At 31.6% G+C, this 19220-nt stretch overlaps 1 protein-coding gene across 1 annotated transcript; it reads right to left on the bottom strand.

Annotated features, from left to right (window-relative positions):
* Nucleotides 1-351: 351 nt before the first annotated feature.
* On the bottom strand, nucleotides 352-16434 carry LOC134710988 (monocarboxylate transporter 12-like). The gene is made up of 6 exons (XM_063571412.1): nucleotides 16320-16434; nucleotides 14821-14964; nucleotides 10808-10990; nucleotides 6713-6856; nucleotides 1828-2739; nucleotides 352-512 (listed from the first exon to the last, which is right to left on the bottom strand). Exons 1-6 carry the CDS (start codon nucleotides 16432-16434, stop codon nucleotides 352-354), a joined length of 1659 nt encoding a protein of 552 aa, XP_063427482.1.
* Between the last annotated feature and the right edge of the window lie 2786 nt (nucleotides 16435-19220).

Raw genomic sequence — 19220 nt, 5'->3', positions numbered from 1 at the left:
GTAATTTTTAAAAATTGAGGATGTTTAATCTATTAGGGAATGTTTGATAAAAATGAAACAAAACAGAAAATACCCGAAATAGTTTTAAAAAATTTGTTTAATATATTGATGTTATGACTTATTTAAATTGATAAACATAACTAATAAACTAAATATGCTCAAACCAATGTATATAATAAAACAGAATGACATGATATCTGGAAATGTCATTGAAAAATTATTGCAAAATAAGTTTTGATGATAAAAAGGAGATGAACAAAATATTAACTGTATATATTTGGAATATATATAACTTCGAAATTTTTTCCACCTGGAATTTTTGTTGCATTTTGATGATTTGCTTCCCTTTAATCAAGTTTCTTCTTCTTCTTGTCCTGCATCACTTTTATCTTTTAATTTACTTGCATTTTTTACTAAAGGATACAGGAACATCATACAACCTCCAATAATCATTAATGAAGAATTTATATAATTTAAAAGGGAAAATGACCCCGTAGCTTCTTTGATGGCCCCTGAAATAGATAGATAAACGTTACACATAAATAAAAGTACTGATCTAGTGCATAAAATGAGTATAAAAATTTCCCAGGGTTGTTACAATTCAAACATTTTCACCATAAGGACACATATATGTTGAATATGATCCATGCTATGTACTCAACACAATAGGCATTATTCATAACAACCTGGTTACAGTGAAGAGGCGAACTTTTTTTTTCTCAAACTTCACCAAATTATCCAAAAGACATTTATTTTTAATTCTTAAAAATATATTATAAATATCAACTTGTATTTTCTATTTTGCTTTCCTTGATAGAGCGTGGCTGCAAACAAGAAAGCTAATAAATCAAGAATTCCAACTCAATCCCCAAGTGGTGAAGTTGAAATCGTCCGTTAGAAATTTTTTACTAAGTGTTATATATTCGGTGTTGACATGAATATCAATTATGTGGTCATTTTTTTTTTTATAAATTTCCTGTTTACTAAACTTTGAATTTTCAAAAAACTAAGGATTTTCTTATCCCAGACATAGATTACCTTAGCCGTAATTGGCACAACTTTTTGGAATTTTGGATCCTCAATGCTCTTCAACTTTGTATTTGTTTGGTTTATAACTATTTCGATATGAGCGTCACTGATGAGTCTTATGTAGACGAAACGCGCGTCTGGCGTACTAAATTATAATCCTGGTACCTTTGATAACTATATATCAGTGCAAACTTACACATTTTGTAAATAATTTTACTAGACATTGATTGGTTTTTTATTTTCCCATTTGCTTAAAGGAAAGACCAAAAACAGTCGGTTCTTATTATCCCTGAAATTTAGGGCAATATATAGCACTATCAGAAGAGATTTAATGCTATTTAATTCTATGTAATGGATAAATTACACACATTTTGTTAGTGTAATACCTTACATTAAATACAACTAATACCAAATCATTTGTACTTGGAGAATTGTAATGCATTAAAGGGCATTACAATAAACAATAGCATAACCCCATACCAGATAGGTTTCATATATCTTTCCCATTTCCTCTTGTGTCCAAAAAAGAACATAGACAAAAATCTTTAAAGCGGTTTTTTTTCGTTTATGGAAGTTATTTAACAACTGCATTCCACTTATCTGTGGCTAAATATTCAAAACTGTAACTACTTTACTTCTTACTTGTTTTGATTTTATGAAGCCCCTCAGGTGAATCATTCTCGGAGTTTTGTATTTTTGTGAATTTACTTTTTATCCCCATTATTCCTTTCAGTAAACAGCACACTGTCCTTGTTATTTGACTAGTCCCATATAAAAAAAACCAGGCTATTATATTACCTTCAACAGGTTGTCCAATAGCTGCACCAAGTCCTTGTATAAGTAGAATTACTCCTATTGCTTTGGGCATAATCTCTAGTCCAACCATATCAATCAGTACTATTGAGTTCAGGGCAACGTATGCACCCCCAAAAAATCCATACAGCGTTGTATGGATAGCACACCACCAAAATACAGTGGCAAAGTTGAATATTAATATATTTATACCACAAAATATACAGGTGGCGCCAATTATTTTATATCGTTCTATTATTCTAAGATCTCCTACGATTCCCACAACTACTCTCCCAATGAGATCGCCTATACCAGCACAAGAAACGAGCCAGGCTTTTTCATAGCTTGCAAATCCTCTACTGGCAGCATCTATTGGCATTAGTATGATAAAATTAAAATATCCAAAAAATACTAGAAATGAGAAAATGGTATAAAACATAACCTCCGGCATTTTCAGCACTGAAAAATGAAATATTTTTGGAATTACTATAGGTTTTCCAAAGATTTTGATCGTGATACTATCATGCTGTTTATTAGAGTTTACCGACTGTACAACTTGCTCCAAACCTTTGGTTGATTCAATAACTAATGAACCAGTGCTAGTAAAATAATCATTTAGATCTTTCTCTATTAGTTTATGCTTTTCGTCGCTTCCCTCCTTTTTTCCGCCATTTGTATAAAATATCAGTGGACGGTAAAGGGCACCACAAACAGCTACAGTCAAGTACAAACCTCCTAGGATAAGGTACGTTCCTGGAAGTCCATATGTCTGTAACAAGAACTCCATTAGAGGAGGAATAACAAACGTTCCAACACTAGCACCTGACAAGGCAATACCATTAGCTCGTGTACGTATTTTCTTGAAATAGCTGCCAATCATAACTACACCATTTCCATATAAACAGGAATTTCCAATCCCTAAAACATGTAAATTATAAAAAATACAACTAACTGTTAATATAAATACAAGTATGGTTATTACAGTGCGTGAACCGGTGACAAAATATTAGCTCCCCTGTAAACAGAGCGCTCTTCTGACTAGAGGTACCACGAGCTTGAAATGAGCTAACACAGACGAACTAAGACGTGTAAACGTATTGTGAATATGATAATGCACCAGGTAAATTATTAATTGTTAAGTTTATCACATATCGTATCTTCATATGATAGGTAAATAAGTGAATTTTCGATTTTAAGTGTCGTCAGGGTTCAAACCTGTAATCATGCCATCCTTTCATTTTTTTTTGTAATACTAACCTATAGTTGGAACATCTTGATTTTCTCCCAATTGTAAAGTTAAATATGCTGCTTGACATATATTTTTTTTTGGAAAAAAAATTGATATGCAGTCAAATCTGGCAGTTTTTTTTATATTTATTGCTATGTGAAATAAAGGGAAGTAAATTAAAGTAAAAGAAGGCGCGCTTTTTCAAATAGTAAACAATTTAATTCAGATGCATAGTATTTTGTCAAATGATAAAGAATATCGTAGAAACTTGCTAGAAATTCATCTAATTTATAAAAGATATATACAACATGACATACTGAAATTTTAAAAGGGGTAAAACCACCATACCTTGAACAAATTCTTTAAAAAAAAAGGGGGGGGGGGAGGTAAAATGCTACGAAATTTAGATTTTATTTATTTGTTGTCGACAGCCAAAAGATGATTTGACATGCAACTAACTACTTTTTCAATTTCATTGTAAAGTAAAAAAAAATTGGTTCTCTGTTAATTGTGGTCTGATATTTTCAAGAGGGAAGATTTTTTTTTACTGAGTCAAACATTTTTCCTAATAATAATACATTGAGATTTAATATATACTTTGCTATATGTAGTGTTTATATTAAAGTATTGCCAACAAAATTCATTAAATTTGGGATCATAATATTGTTAAAGAAAACCCCTTACATCATAAAAGTTCATAATCTTCTGTAACACACGTGCATGGTTAATTCGGATCACATATTTTCGATTCCGATATTATAAGAATTCGAAGGTTCATATCATTTACAATATCATTCAAAAAATTTCTGGGATTTTTTTTACTATCAACGTTGAACCTCGAGGTTACATTGTAGTAAAAAAAAATCCAATAAAAACGTTGAATGTAAATAATATGCACCATTAAAATCTTATATTGTAGGACTCATGTTGTTCAAACATAATGTGTTGATCAATTATGTTATGATGATTTTGATAAACTTCACATTAGGTAATCTTTCACGTATATTGATTACATTATATCGAGTTGTCCCAACGATATACTTGGCGGTGTGCTCGATTATACGAATTTACCGACATTCATATAGACAAAATGACACAACTTTGAAAAATTCTTGTGACGAAACTACATTTCGGAACACGTTAAAAATTGGATACCCAGAAAGCTACATTATTAAGGTTTGACATATATTTTTTTCAAAAAAAAAAAAAAATATGCAGTCAAATCTGGCAGTTTTTTACTCACCCCTATGTTGAACAATAGGTTTTTCAATTAACAGTATGTTTGGCAATTAAAAAATCATATATTAACAAATTTAGCTTTAACATATACTTTATTTATAGTGGTTGTATAAAAGTTATATAATGGTTTTGTGTTTTAAGAGATATTCATCCCTATGCATATCGGGTTTTATGCGTAAATTGTCTCTCCTGTTTTTAGACCTTTTCTATCTCTTTCATAAGAAGAGTGACATTTCTATTGTTCTAGTGTCACTGGAAATCCCACTGATTAGTCAGTAGGTTGATATAATAAAAAGAAAGGCGAAGAAAAAAAACCACTACACAAAACAAAACATAGAAAACTAAAGACACGAAAACATGATCCCCACCAAAAACCCTGGGTATTCTAAGGTGTTCTGGAAGGTGAGCCGATACGGTTAACATGTGGCATCTGTTTTGTTCTTGTAAGTATAAACATGGTGACAAGTATATTGCGTGGAAAACAGGACGGAAATGAAGATACGGCAATTATTACAATTCCGTCAAAATCTGTGAAAAAATAGTTATAACGGTCTACCAACACATAATGGCGTCTGTTAAATTTTTGAATGAATGATTCATGACCTGCAATTCTTGCTTTAAAAGTTTTTTTATTAAAGCAGCAACCCTCGGTCAAGGAAATCATGACAGTAAATGCTAGTAATTGATATCATATCAGTAATGAGATAAATACATATATTATTCGTATGAAGATGTAGCTAAAAGGTTGCTTCATAGAAATTGACAGTTCCCATCATTGTGTAGTTCACGCTTCATTGAAAATATAACAGAATTTGATGAGACTGTCGTACAAAGTGAGAGGTTTAGCGCTTTAAAACCAGGTTTAATCCACCATTATCTTCATTTGAATATGCCTGTACCAAGTCAGGAATATGACAGTTGTTGTCCTTTCTTTTTTTATGTGTTCTGTCTTTTGATTTTGCCATGTGATTATGAATTTCAAAATCTCAAAAATACTGAACTCAGAGGATAATCAATTCGGAAAGTCCATAATCACATAAAAACAAGTTGTCAATCAAGTAATCAGACATCTTGATAATGTCAGTTTTAGGGAATGTTTTTTTGATATGGAGTAATTTTTATTACAGTTCAATACAAAATAAAATTTAAAAAAACGAACACCGAGGAAAATTTAAGTCCGTAATGAAATGGTAAAATCTAAGGTTAAACACATCAAAAATCCTTATAACAGGTGTCATATTTCTTATGTAGAAAATTTCGTAGTTTATACCTGGTTAGATATATATTTTAGTATCGATTGAAGCCACTCATTAACAAAGTAGAACCAACTATTATTTTAGTTTAAAATGGGGAATGCTCGTAATAAGTGTAGAAAAGTCAAGTGTTTTAACACTATTGCAAAAGGAAAGGGACTTATATTGTGTGTACTGTAACATGTCTTATTTATATGTATTCAAATCTAATTCGCGATGTCCATGAAGCAGGTAGTTTCACAATAAATGTGTAGCCCGGCTTTGACTGCTAATACAATGTTGTTAATTATCGAAAAAATGTTCCGTGGATCACATAGAAGAAACAGTTATATAAAGTTGTTTTTATTGAAACTGATTTTATTTAGGTATCTAATACAGTGAAGGAAGATACAGTTCTTCATCTTTGATTGAAATTCCGAAGAAGTAGAACAGTCGTATGATAATTTAGAATTTCCTCTTTTTAATATCTAATTCCTTTATCAAGCAGTTAAAATTTACATACATAAAAGATGATGTTATGGGCTTTATCTCCAGGGACAACAACATTTTTGTTGACCACTGTAGCCTAAGTTTTGCCAATAATATCTGTTTGCTTTGCTCACACATTGTTGTACTACTAATAAAAACAACCTAAAGTTTGTCAATGATTTTTTGTGAAAAACAAGTACCAAATTTGTCATAATATTTTTTTTTAGAATTTTTAAAACAAATTCTTACATAACTTCGTGGACTGTTAAAAATAAGAGATCATTTCCATTTCTTCAATCTGTGGCAATGCGTGTAATTGTATTGTTATAGCAAACGGTGATACTTACATGAGACTGGAGAAGTCAAAACCGAACAATTGTATTTTTTTGTTATAGATCGGATTTTAAAATTAGATTTAAGGTGGTACCTAACATTACAGGGAGACAACTCTGTAAAGCCAGCTTAACGTTTTAAATAGGTTGTGTTGTAAAAGGAATATAAAGCTTCTCACTGATCAAAATTGGTGTTTGTCAAACTGCTATATAACCAGTGTAATTTTTCTGTTTAAACGGTTGGTTCAAAATTTTAGAAAATTTTATATTTTTGTTAAAGGTCAAAGTAAATACTTTGATAAAAAATTGTATGAAAATTAAACGAGCCGAATCAATTTTGGTGAAAGTGTTGGGTACCACCTTAATCTTACCTGTGCCTATACCGTACATCCAAATTAAATACCAAATACCAATCTTAAGATAGCACAAGGAGATGAAGATACATGCAAAGACAGCTCCAAACATTACAACAGATCTCTCTGTAAAGTGTTGACCAAGAGCTACAAACACTGGTGCTGAAAAATATAATTTTTGTCTAGCATTCTGACATTGTAGCTTTATTTTACATGATTTCTCTCTACAGAAATAAACATGACCATTGTTCATTATTTTCCTTTTTAATTTAATTTATGACAATGCATTTATTGATTCTTATGTTTTATTCATGCGTTGCAGATATATTTTGTTTTGTTTTGTTTGTTTTGTGAAGTAATAATAATAACCAGTTGATGAACTTGTTTGTTTTGTTACATAACGAAACTATATAATGTACATATATATTATTATATTCGCTGGGGTAAAGCTGATGACCGTTACTGCATTCACGCTCATCCCAAGATGTCGGATGAACAATCAAGTCATAATTTGTATTTTCTGTTTAAGTGTTTCTATATCATTTTCTTTACAAAGAATACATTGGCACATTCTATTATTGTCATAAACTCAAAATACGGCAAATAGTTAAAAGAAATTGATTAAATATATTTATATCCGCTAATCGAGCCCCTATTGAGACAAACTCAACAAAAAGCTATGAATACAATTATGGATATTTCTTAGAATAGACAGACATCCTTTAAAAGTTACGGTCATCCTTTACAAATTGCGGTAATCTTTTAACCAATTACGGTCACCCTTGTTATGATTCGATGATCCTGTCACGGTCATCTCGATTATAATTTACGGTCATCTTAGCGATTTTTTCAAATACAATTTCCAGTTTCATACATATTTCTCGGTAGATATTTGCGATTTTAGTGTAAATCTTTTATGAATTTCCATTGTAACAATGTATGCTCGTAAAGAAAATGATATAAAAACACCGAAACAGACAAAACAAATACTGACCTAATTTTTCATATGACATATGTGAGATGACCGTGAATGCAGTAACGGTCATCAGCTTTACCCCAGTGATATTGAAACCAGAGGATTATCAGATTTATCCAATTGAGATAGTTAAATTCTCTATTTTAAAATCCGAGTCTCGTCGATAACGTTATGATTTATAGTTTAAGTATCGAGATTGGATAAATCCGATAATCCACGTGTACCTATGTAAAAATCTGTTTCTCTTATGATAAGAAAAATAAACCAAAACCCTCTTTGATTGCCTTCCACGTTCCGAAAAGTTCATTTACACCTGTTAGCATAGTTTAAATCATCCAGTGAGCCGATTAAGGTTATGACCCTTAAATTATTCCAATCATCATCTGAGATAAACTGCAACCAAACGTTGAATATTTTTTTTTCATACAATGGGTTCCGAAAGGTTTAAATTGCCATATAATTAAACAAACATTTTTATACTATTATCATTATCATCTTAAATACAGATTTTTCTATCTGGAGTTTATAAACAAACACTTGTACACATTTTTTTTCTTAATTAACAAGGCCTTTGTAAAAAAAAAACAAGTTGAACTGTGTGCGCTATTTTCATAAATTATATTCCTACTATAGCATTAATAAAACAGAAAATTGATGAGTAATGGATTCCAAAGTGAATACCATTTTATAGCATGAAAGATCAAATTTTAATTTGTACTGGTAGTTTTATTTTATTTTTAACCAAGTTACATGAATCCCAGGTAGCCTGAGACTTCTACGTTTTTTAATAATTTCACTAACAAGGAGATTCAAATAAAAAAAACATAAGTATACCATTATATACAAGATATGTACCTTATGACAGGAAAATTAATTATATGGTTCAATTAAAAGACTTAGATACATCAAGTGTTATGATATTGTAATTATTGTATTTATTTATGTTGGCCTAATTTGTGTTGTATGGCCTGATAGTTGTTTACCAAATAATTATATAACTGTGCAGTTTAGGAATCACTGGAACAATCACAGAATGATTGGAACTTTCTAGAATGATCCTTATAAAAGATGCGTAATTTAAACTTCTACGTTATTCCAGAAACTTCCGTTGTAACTTTCCAGGATTTTCCACAATGTTCCATTATAGAGTGTTCCAGAATTTTCCATGACAACACTATATATATAGACACTAAAGTTAAACTCTCATAATTAAACTTGGACATAGACATTGATAGACATTAGTATTCACAGCATTTGGATTGACACTTTTATTCTACAAACAACATCATACTAGATTGTGACCTTAGTAGTGAACATAATATTCAGATTGGATTCCAAAAGATTTCCGGATACAGATAAAAGAGTGGACTCATATTTTGACAGTTTAGTTAACAGTTATATTTGTAAAATACTTCTTGTAAACTTTTGTATAATAAATATTGTTAAATTTTACTATTGATTTGTGTCTTTTGTTGGCTACAATTTAAAGGCGATTTCTGGCCGTAACAGAAATTGGGGGCTCGTCCGGGAGATCTTAAAAATATCTTAATCAAAATTTGTTTAATATTTTTATTATAACTAGCCAACAAAATTCTACAAAATGGCATTTGATGCCGGTAAATTTTTGAAAACGCCAGACCTGGAGAGTTTTGATAATTTAAAGAAAGAGGAATTAGTGTTGCTTGCTAAACATCTGAAATTAGTTTTTAAAGTATCTATGAGAAAACAAATTATAAAAAATTTGGTTATAGACAAATTAGTTGAATCAGAAAAATTAGGTGAAGAGGCTCTTGATCTTAAGGTCGAAAATGTTGACGCCTTTAAATTAAAACAGCTTGAATTAGAACATAAACTTAAATTAAAAGAACTGGAAATGAAGGAGACGGAAAAAATAAAAGAACTTGAAATGAAGGAAAGATTGGAAATGGATAAAAAAGAAAAAGAAGATGAATTTAAATTAAAAGAACTTGAAATGAAGGAAAGGTTAGAGATGGAAAAACTGAAAATTGAAATGGTCAAAGAAGAAAGCAACACTAAAGTTAACTCGAAATCAGATTATTTTGATGCAGCTAAAAATATACGTTTGGTTCCGAAATTTTGTGAAAAAACAGTTGATAAATATTTTCCACAGTTTGAGAAAATTGCAAATAATTTGAAATGGCCGAAGCCATATTGGACTACGATGCTGCAAAGTGTTTTTGAGGGTAAGGCCGCTGAAATTTATTCCGCACTTCCATCAGAAAAAAGTTCTGATTATGATATGGTAAAACAGGAAGTTTTGAAAGCTTATGAACTAGTACCAGAAGCATATAGACAGAAATTTAGATCTTATAAAAAGTTTGATTCACAAACATATGTGGAATTTGCTCGGGAAAAAGAAGATCTATTTGATAAATGGCTTACGTCAAAGAAAACAGATAAAATTTTTGATAACCTAAGACAATTGATGTTATTAGAAGAGTTCAAACAATGTGTTCATTTAGACTTAAAAACACATTTAGACGACAAAACTGTTGAGTCAATACATGATGCAGCTGTTATTTCAGATAATTATACTCTTTCACATAAAAGAAGTTTCAAGGGTCAAAATGTTAATACTTCCAGTGGAAATTACAAAAATCAAAGCACTGAGCGTACTGATAGTAAGCCTGTTCCACAGAATAAGAGTCAGTCCAGTTATAATATGTCTAGTCCAAAATTTGATACTTTTGAAAAGAAGTCACTGACTTGTGCTTATTGTAAGAAGATTGGTCACCTGATGGCTGATTGTTTTAGACTCCAGAAGAAGAATGAACGAGATAATAAGCCCAAGACCAATGCTTGTACGGCACCTTATATTACCAGTACATTGGAATGCCCTGCGCGTCAGGCTTTTAAGTCCAGTTTTTGTGATTACATGGAGGAATACAAACCCTTTATGTCTGATGGGTTTGTTTCTATTGTTGATGATACCACTCTTCAGCCTATTAAGATTTTACGGGACACTGGAGCTTCTCAGTCTTTATTGTTAGAAGGTGTGTTGCCTTTGTCCGAGAAGACTTCTGTTGGTGTCTCCGCTTTGTTACAAGGTGTAGAGTTGGGTTGTATAGATGTTCCTCTCCATCGTATTTATCTGAAGTCAGATTTAATAACTGGACCAGTTGTTGTAGGTGTTCGTCCTAATCTCCCTGTCGAGGGTGTTACCTTATTGCTAGGAAATGATCTAGCTAGGAACAAAGTGGTTGCTGAACCAATTGTTACCAGTGAACCAGTGGTGGATGTTAAATCACCTGAAGATGATGCTGAATTGTATCCAGCGTGTGTTGTTACTAGGGCGATGGCTAGAAAACAACAAAATGAGAATTTGCAAGAAGACAAGTTTGATTACATGGACCTTTCTGACACTTTTATAGCTGATATTGAAGATCCTAGTAACTCAGAAAAGGCCCTTATAAAACCACCTAGTGTTAACAAAAATGTTATTATGCCATGGTCAGATGTAAACAGCCATTCATTAGACCGAAAGAATTTACTCGAAGAACAACATAAAGACCCTGAGGTTCTTCAGCTCAGCCTGAGAGCTCAACCACAGGAGGAAGCAGACAAAGTGGCCGAATGCTATTACCATCAGGACGGCATTTTAATGAGGAAGTGGAGGCCTCCTGATGCTACCCCAGAGGAGGAATGGAGAGTGGTGTACCAAGTGGTGGTGCCTAAAGTTTATAGGCAAGAAATTATTGGTCTTGCCCATGACACCCCCTTGGCTGGACACTTAGGTATAAGGAAGACTTGCCTAAAAATCTTGCAGCATTTCTATTGGCCAAGACTTAGAAATGATGTCGCAGAATACTGCAAATCATGCCATATATGCCAGGTTGTTGGTAAGCCTAACCAGAAAATACCACCAGCACCACTTCTGCCTATTCCAGCCTTCGACGAACCATTCAGCAGAGTTCTAATTGACTGCGTTGGACCTTTACCAAAGACCAAGACTGGAAATGCATATTTATTGACAATCATGTGTACATCTACCCGCTTTCCTGAAGCTATTCCGCTCAGAAATATCAAGACACCTACTATCGTCAAAGCTTTGATCAAATTTTTCACATTAGTAGGACTTCCTAAGTCTATACAGTCCGACCAGGGCTCAAATTTCATGTCAGGTTTATTTCAGCAAGTCGTATACCAGTTAGGGATTGCTCAGTACAGATCAAGTGCTTATCATCCAGAATCTCAAGGTGCCTTAGAACGTTTTCATCAAACATTGAAGAACATGATTAGAACTTTTTGTCTTCAATTTGACAGAGACTGGGATGATGGAGTTCACTTTCTACTTTTTGCGGTTCGAGAGGCTGTTAAAGAATCCCTTGGATTTAGTCCCTTTGAGTTGGTATTTGGTCATACTGTAAGGGGACCGTTAAAATTGATTAAGGAAAAGTGGCTTACTGAACATACTGACTTGAATCTTTTAGACTATGTATCTAGATTTAAAGAAAAATTGTATACTGCTTGTCAAATTGCTCAGAAAAACTTAAAAAATGTACAGAACAAGATGAAAATATGGTATGATAAAGATGCCAGGGACAGAGTTTTGGAGCCTGGTGATAAGGTACTTGTATTTCTGCCTGTCCCTGGACATCCTTTACAGGCTAAATATTGTAGTCCTTATACAATAGAGAGTAAAATTAATGATTTGAATTATATTGTAAAAACTCCAGGTCGGCGCAAACAAAATAGAGTGTGTCATATTAATATGTTAAAACCATATTTTGAGCGTACTAATGTATGTGATAGTAAACCAGTTGCCACTTTAGGCATGGTTCAATTTGAGAACAATCATGACAAACCAGATGTAATTGAACAACCTTTTAGTTCTAAATCTATGGAAGAGACAGTTAGATTGAAAAATTCAGAAATTTTGTCAAATTTAGACTCAAAAGTTGCACATCTGTCTTTTGATCGTAGAGAAGAAATAAAAACTTTGGTATTTTCTTTTAAAAATCTTTTTCCAGATGTGCCAAACAAAACCACTTCTGTTTGTCATGATGTTGATGTAGGAGATGCTTCTCCAATTAAGCAACATCCTTACTGGCTCAATCCACTCAAACTTGAAGTTATGAGAAAAGAAATTAAATATATGCTTGACAATGATATTATTGAGCCGAGTAACAGTGAATGGAGCTCTCCTTGTCTCCTTGTGCCAAAACCAGATAAAACCTTTCGTTTCGTGACTGATTTCAGAAAAGTAAATTCAGTCTCAAAATCTGATTCATATCCGATTCCAAGGATAGACGATTGTATTGACAATATTGGTCAAGCAAAATTTGTGAGTAAATTTGATTTATTGAAAGGTTATTGGCAAGTTCCATTGACACAGAGAGCTCGTGAAATATCAGCTTTTGTTACACCAGATGGCTTATTTCAATATACTGTAATGCCGTTTGGCATGAAAAGTGCTCCAGCTACATTTCAAAGAATGATCAATAATGTTATAAAAGATTTAGACTGTTGTTATGCTTATATTGATGATCTAATTGTATGTAGTGATAGCTGGGAACAGCATTTAACACATTTGTATGATACTTTTGATAGATTGTCAAAATCAAATTTGACTGTTAATCTTGGTAAAAGTGAATTTTCTCAGGCCACTGTTGATTATTTAGGGCATACAGTTGGCCAAGGTCAAGTAAAACCTATAATGGCTAAAGTGGGAGCTATTTCCAAATTTCCTCCTCCTACAAATAGAAAACAACTTATGAGATATTTAGGCATGATTGGATTTTACAGGAAATTTTGTTCAAATTTTGCTACTGTTGTTCAACCATTGACTCATCTTTTACGAAAAGACTTTAAATTTATCTGGAGTGAAAATTGTCAAAACGCTTTTGAAAATAGCAAATCACTTTTAATTAATAGTCCAGTTCTGATTACTCCAGACTTTGAAAAACAATTTAAACTTGCCGTTGATGCAAGCGATGTAGGAATAGGAGCTGTTTTATATCAAGAGACAAATGATCATGTTGAAAAACCTATATCATATTTTTTTAAGAAATTAGATAAACATCAGAAAAATTATTCAACTATTGAAAAAAGAGTGTTTTGCAATGTTGTCAGCACTTCAACATTTTGATGTATATTTGAATCCAACTGTGCATCCTATTCTTGTTTATACTGATCATAATCCTCTCACCTTCATGCATAAAATGAGAAACAAGAATCAGAGGTTGACTAGGTGGAGTTTATTGTTACAGGAATATGATGTAATTGTAAAACATATTAAGGGTAAAGATAATGTAATAGCAGATGCTTTATCTAGAGCTTATTAAATCACTTTGTATATACTATGTTTTTTTTGTTCATATTATTTATTATAAGTTTTTATTACACTAAAACTTCTTTTAAGGGGGGAGGTGTTATGATATTGTAATTATTGTATTTATTTATGTTGGCCTAATTTGTGTTGTATGGCCTGATAGTTGTTTACCAAATAATTATATAACTGTGCAGTTTAGGAATCACTGGAACAATCACAGAATGATTGGAACTTTCTAGAATGATCCTTATAAAAGATGCGTAATTTAAACTTCTACGTTATTCCAGAAACTTCCGTTGTAACTTTCCAGGATTTTCCACAATGTTCCATTATAGAGTATTCCAGAATTTTCCATGACAACACTATATATATAGACACTAAAGTTAAACTCTCATAATTAAACTTGGACATAGACATTGATAGACATTAGTATTCACAGCATTTGGATTGACACTTTTATTCTACAAACAACATCATACTAGATTGTGACCTTAGTAGTGAACATAATATTCAGATTAGATTCCAAAAGATTTCCGGATACAGATAAAAGAGTGGACTCATATTTTGACAGTTAAGTTAACAGTTATATTTGTAAAATACTTCTTGTAAACTTTTGTATAATAAATATTGTTAAATTTTACTATTGATTTGTGTCTTTTGTTGGCTACAATTTAAAGGCGATTTCTGGCCGTAACACAAGCTTTTCTATTTTGTTTCTATTTTCTATTTTCAAAATTACTTTACACTACAGTGTTGTGTAGATTATTATTAAGTACTCAAAAGATACAGATATGATCGGCCTAGAAACAAGCACACTTATGAAATTTGGCAACACTTTGTCAATATATTTTAGCATACCAGCCAATGTATAAATTCCAGCCATAACTGCATTTCCAAGTGAGGCAATTGTGATATCAACATCAAACTCATCCATAAGTGGCTTCATCAATAAACCATATGATTTAGCCACACCCAACATGATAAAGCTACTGAAAAAATAACCTAAAATAAAAAAGCACAAAAATACAAATTAAAACAATAAATTTGAAATAGTGAAACATACTGTAACAATATATTGATTTAATAAAAAAAAATCATTTCAGGAGAGGCAAAAAATACCAACCGGACTTTCAAACTCATAAGTAAAAAAAACCCTGACAACGTCATGGCTAAAAAGCAAAACAGACTATCAGAAAAACAACAGTACACAAAACAGAACGTAAAAAATTGGACTGATCAAAACGTACCCCACCTAAAACTAAGGATGATCTCATGTGTTCTGGAAATGTAAGCATATCCTGCTATACATATGGCACATGTCGTATTGTAATTGCCCTAAAATATATCATCTAGTTTTTTCAGTTCACATGATTTTGTGTTTCTGCTTCTTCTTCATATCCTTTGTGGAATAAGAGAATTTTGCACTAGCTATAAAATGTGTTTAAAAAAGAAGTAAAGTCTACATTTTATTGGCAAATATAAATCAATTTTGTCAGTTTTGGTCATATCTATCTTAAATAAAATCTTATATGTGGTTGTAAGTGACAAAAATTAACCAAATAAACAAAGAGGACCTAAAACGACCGTGTCGCCTAAGGCTATGCACATCTTCAATAATGAAAATTCAGTCTTTTCAGCATTGCAGACTTAAAGGAAGTTCATTGCAATAATCTTCTTTTATTGATTGATTCATTTGCATTTAACGCTACTAGTGATATGTCGTGGTGGTCAGTTTTTATTGATAATAGAAGCCGGATTGAAAAGCGGAAATAATTCAACGAAAAAACTAATAGCCTTATTTCTTTAATAAATTTATGAAAAACAAATATGACAGACATAAACCAACAACAACCACTGATTAAGGCTATTCCGTTGGAAATAATGCATGTATGGAAATTCTTTTTTAAGAAGTTTTTTCTCCTTACACCCCTAATGTTGATGACTTAAGAATTGAATGCTTCTTTTTGTATTTTCATTGGGGTGTAAAAGCGATGACCGCAGTAAATTTCGTAGGAAGGGTAGAAGCGCTTCATTCTAAAAATGTAAGCACGGCCAACAATTTTACAACCATATGAAGTTACAAAAAGAAGCATTCAATAAGTTTTTATTTAATTTGTCTGAGCACTTTATTATGGGACCTCGTGTCATCATGAATGATAAATTTATTGTGTAATGAAGTTCTAAGGAATAACACAAGATTGCAAATAGCCAAACAAAATAACGTATTATGATGAAACATCTAATGTAATTATTTAATAGTACAGGATATTGGTTGTATCTTTTGTTGAACTAATATACATCTGTGTATGAAAAAGCAGTGAATCCTTTAAAATGTTTATAAGTATCTTTTTCTTTACCAACTACAATCATCCAAGCCCATCCTCTATCGTATGGAACACCTCTCTGTTCTGCCATAATTGTTATTTTCTTTGGAAGGTTACTCATCACCTGCAAAATTGTAAGATGTCCCATCATTATAGTAATGATAAAATATTTCCTCTTGTAACATTTAAGATTTCACTAGTTGAGTTGTTGTAAAAAAGTAAATGAGTACATTTCATTAAAGGGCGTCATTCATTTTTATTCAAATATCGTGATGTAAACACTCTTTATAAGAGCTCAGACATGTTAGAATGATACATAAATACACATAATGTGCGAAACAGAAAACCTATCTTTAATTTTATTATGTATCGATTGTGATATGTTTTATCATTCAGGCAATGTAGAAAAGTTGATGATCTAGGGCAATGTCAAATAAGATCTCGTCCTTTTTTTGAAAAAAAATCATCTGAAGGTATCACGACCTTGTTGCTTAATATTCCGTATCAACATCACAAATAATATGCGATTGTTCTGAAGTATAGATTATTGGGTATTGACATGGTTTATTGTCTTTATAACGTATTATAATATTCTTTTATTTGTTTCTATGAATTATAATTTAACTGTTTATTCTGTTTTTTGGAGCTACCCATTTGATATACTTATATACTTCCTGCCATTGTGTTATAATGGTGATTTTTTGTATTCTTGTCTATCATTTTTGCTAATGTGCTGTCTTTATACGCATTTTCTGCTCATTTGTTACATATTTGTTTTCTTTTTTTAGTGAAAACAATTATAACACAATGTTGACTGTCGTACCTTTATTTTTTTATTATTATTTTTACCTATCACGTCTGCCTGTTTTGTTAACGCATCGTTGTCAAAATAATGGAATTTGATGCGGCTGCAATACAAATGACAGTTTAAGCTTGCTATAAAACCAGATTTAATCCACCATTGTCTACATAAGGAAATGCCTGTGCGAATTCAAGAATATGACAGTTGAAACCCATTCGTTTGATGTGTTTTAGGCTTTTTTCATTTGATAAGGGACTTTCCGTTTTTAATTTTGATCGGAGTTAAGTATTTTGTGATTTAACAATATATAAGTCTTTTTCACCTCACGAATAGATTAACGTAGATGTAATTGGCATTACTTTGTGTATTGTTTTGTGTATTAGTCCTTTGCTCTTTAACTTCGTACTGTATTTGTCATTTTTGACTCTTTCGATTAGCGCGCCACCGATGAGTCTTTGAAGACAAAATGAGCGTCTAGCGCTAATGCAAAATTTCAATCCTGTTATCTATGAACAGTCATGAAACTATTTTTTCGCTATTTTACGAAATTTTCCTTTGATCTTACTGACTGAAAATTTCCGTTCTCAGCACAGTAGGATGATATGAAAAACTATCGCTAGAAACAAAAGGTGCACATTCGCGTTGTCAATGAAGATAACAACGTCATCGTTAGTAAAATAGCGATTAACAGAAAAGCATTGGTCATCGTACCGGATCAAGCGAGAAAATCAATCTCGTTGTCATACTCAAGGATAATCAATAAATATGTGTGAAAATGGAAGTAAATCGATATGAATGAACATGACTTGAAAAAAACATGATCTACACTCGTGAAAAAAATGGACCGATTTAACACCACAAATAAAGATATCAACCGGATACATATACGTATCGTGTTGTGTAAAGCGATACAGTATCACATCATACTTATTTCAATCTTTATACCGAAGAGGACAAGACAGACACAATTAGAACTTATATAGCTAAAAAATGTCTTCAAAACCCAGTAAAAGGTTGAGAATAATGTTTCCCTGTACAGGGCAATTCTCTCACTGTTTCCTTTGCAGGAAATATATATCTCCAATGGTTGAATTACATAGACAAAAAAATAAGTAAATGTAAAATAACATACCTACTTTTGATCCATTAAGATTAAAAAAATGACATCCATTAATTGTATTGTATTTTAAGGCCGAAATCAATACATTCATGATAATTTACATATTTAACAGATAACAATTTAAATCTAAACAGTATTTTAATTCTATTGATATTCTTTACAAAACAATAACTGTATATAATAAGTTATTTATGCCAGTCATCAGATAAATAAGCCAATAATCATGACTTCTCAATGCGTACATTTAAACAAACCACAGCTTTTACTACGTATAATGCGTATAACGTACTTCAGCCGAAAGCTCACATGATATAATCATTACTAACAGCATCGTGGTACATTTATTTCTTTTAAAATCGTTTATTTGCAAACAGTATTCTCCTACTCTTGTCGTCGAAAAATCGAAAATTTAAGACCGTATTGCCTATTGAAGCTGGCGTGTAATCTATCAATGAACTAACTAGAGGTATGATGAGATGATTGAAGCGTTTAGTAGATAGCCTTAATAGCATATTATCTATATTTTGGAAATAATGTGCATTGACATGTTGAAGGTATTTCTATGGGCACGAATTACAACCCTTTAAGATAATTTTTTTTCTTGTATTTTTATGAACAAAACTTAGTTAAACCTGTATAAATTGCATTTAATTGATAAATTTAATTGATAAATTCAACTATACTTATCCTTATCTTAATGATATTTGTACGTTCAATAATCAAGAATGTTTTATGAATATACTGCCAAAAGTTTTACGTGTTTTAAATAATATCATAAACGGTAACAACTGTTTTTTTCCTATAAGTGTAAGTTATTTCAGTCTAAAAGGGGAAATTCTAAATTATAATTTGCAAATAAGGAACGAATATCTCCCCTACCGTTAATTTTCCTATTTTGGATGGGAATGTTCCGATGGTACCAGCTTGCATTGGTTATATTTCATAACTCATTTATGATTACCTTATCCGTATTTGGCACAACTATTTGGAATTTTGGATCTTCATTGGTCTT

The sequence above is a fragment of the Mytilus trossulus genome, chromosome 3, assembly GCF_036588685.1.
Source record: "Mytilus trossulus isolate FHL-02 chromosome 3, PNRI_Mtr1.1.1.hap1, whole genome shotgun sequence".
Taxonomy (NCBI): domain Eukaryota; kingdom Metazoa; phylum Mollusca; class Bivalvia; order Mytilida; family Mytilidae; genus Mytilus; species Mytilus trossulus.
This window is presented reverse-complemented; position numbering and strand designations above follow the sequence as displayed.

Excerpts from the sequence above, each read along its gene's own strand:
- LOC134710988 (XM_063571412.1), bottom strand. The coding sequence starts at position 16,434 with ATGGGACATCTTACAATTTTGCAGGTGATGAGTAACCTTCCAAAGAAA. Across the intron at positions 10,991-14,820 it reads TGGAATTTATACATTGGCTG|CCATCGCCCTAGTAACAACA; the intron begins GTATGCTAAAAT and ends GTTGTTTTCTAG. Across the intron at positions 6,857-10,807 it reads ACGAACACCTACAACAACTG|CACCAGTGTTTGTAGCTCTT; the intron begins GTCCAGTTATTA and ends TATATTTTTCAG.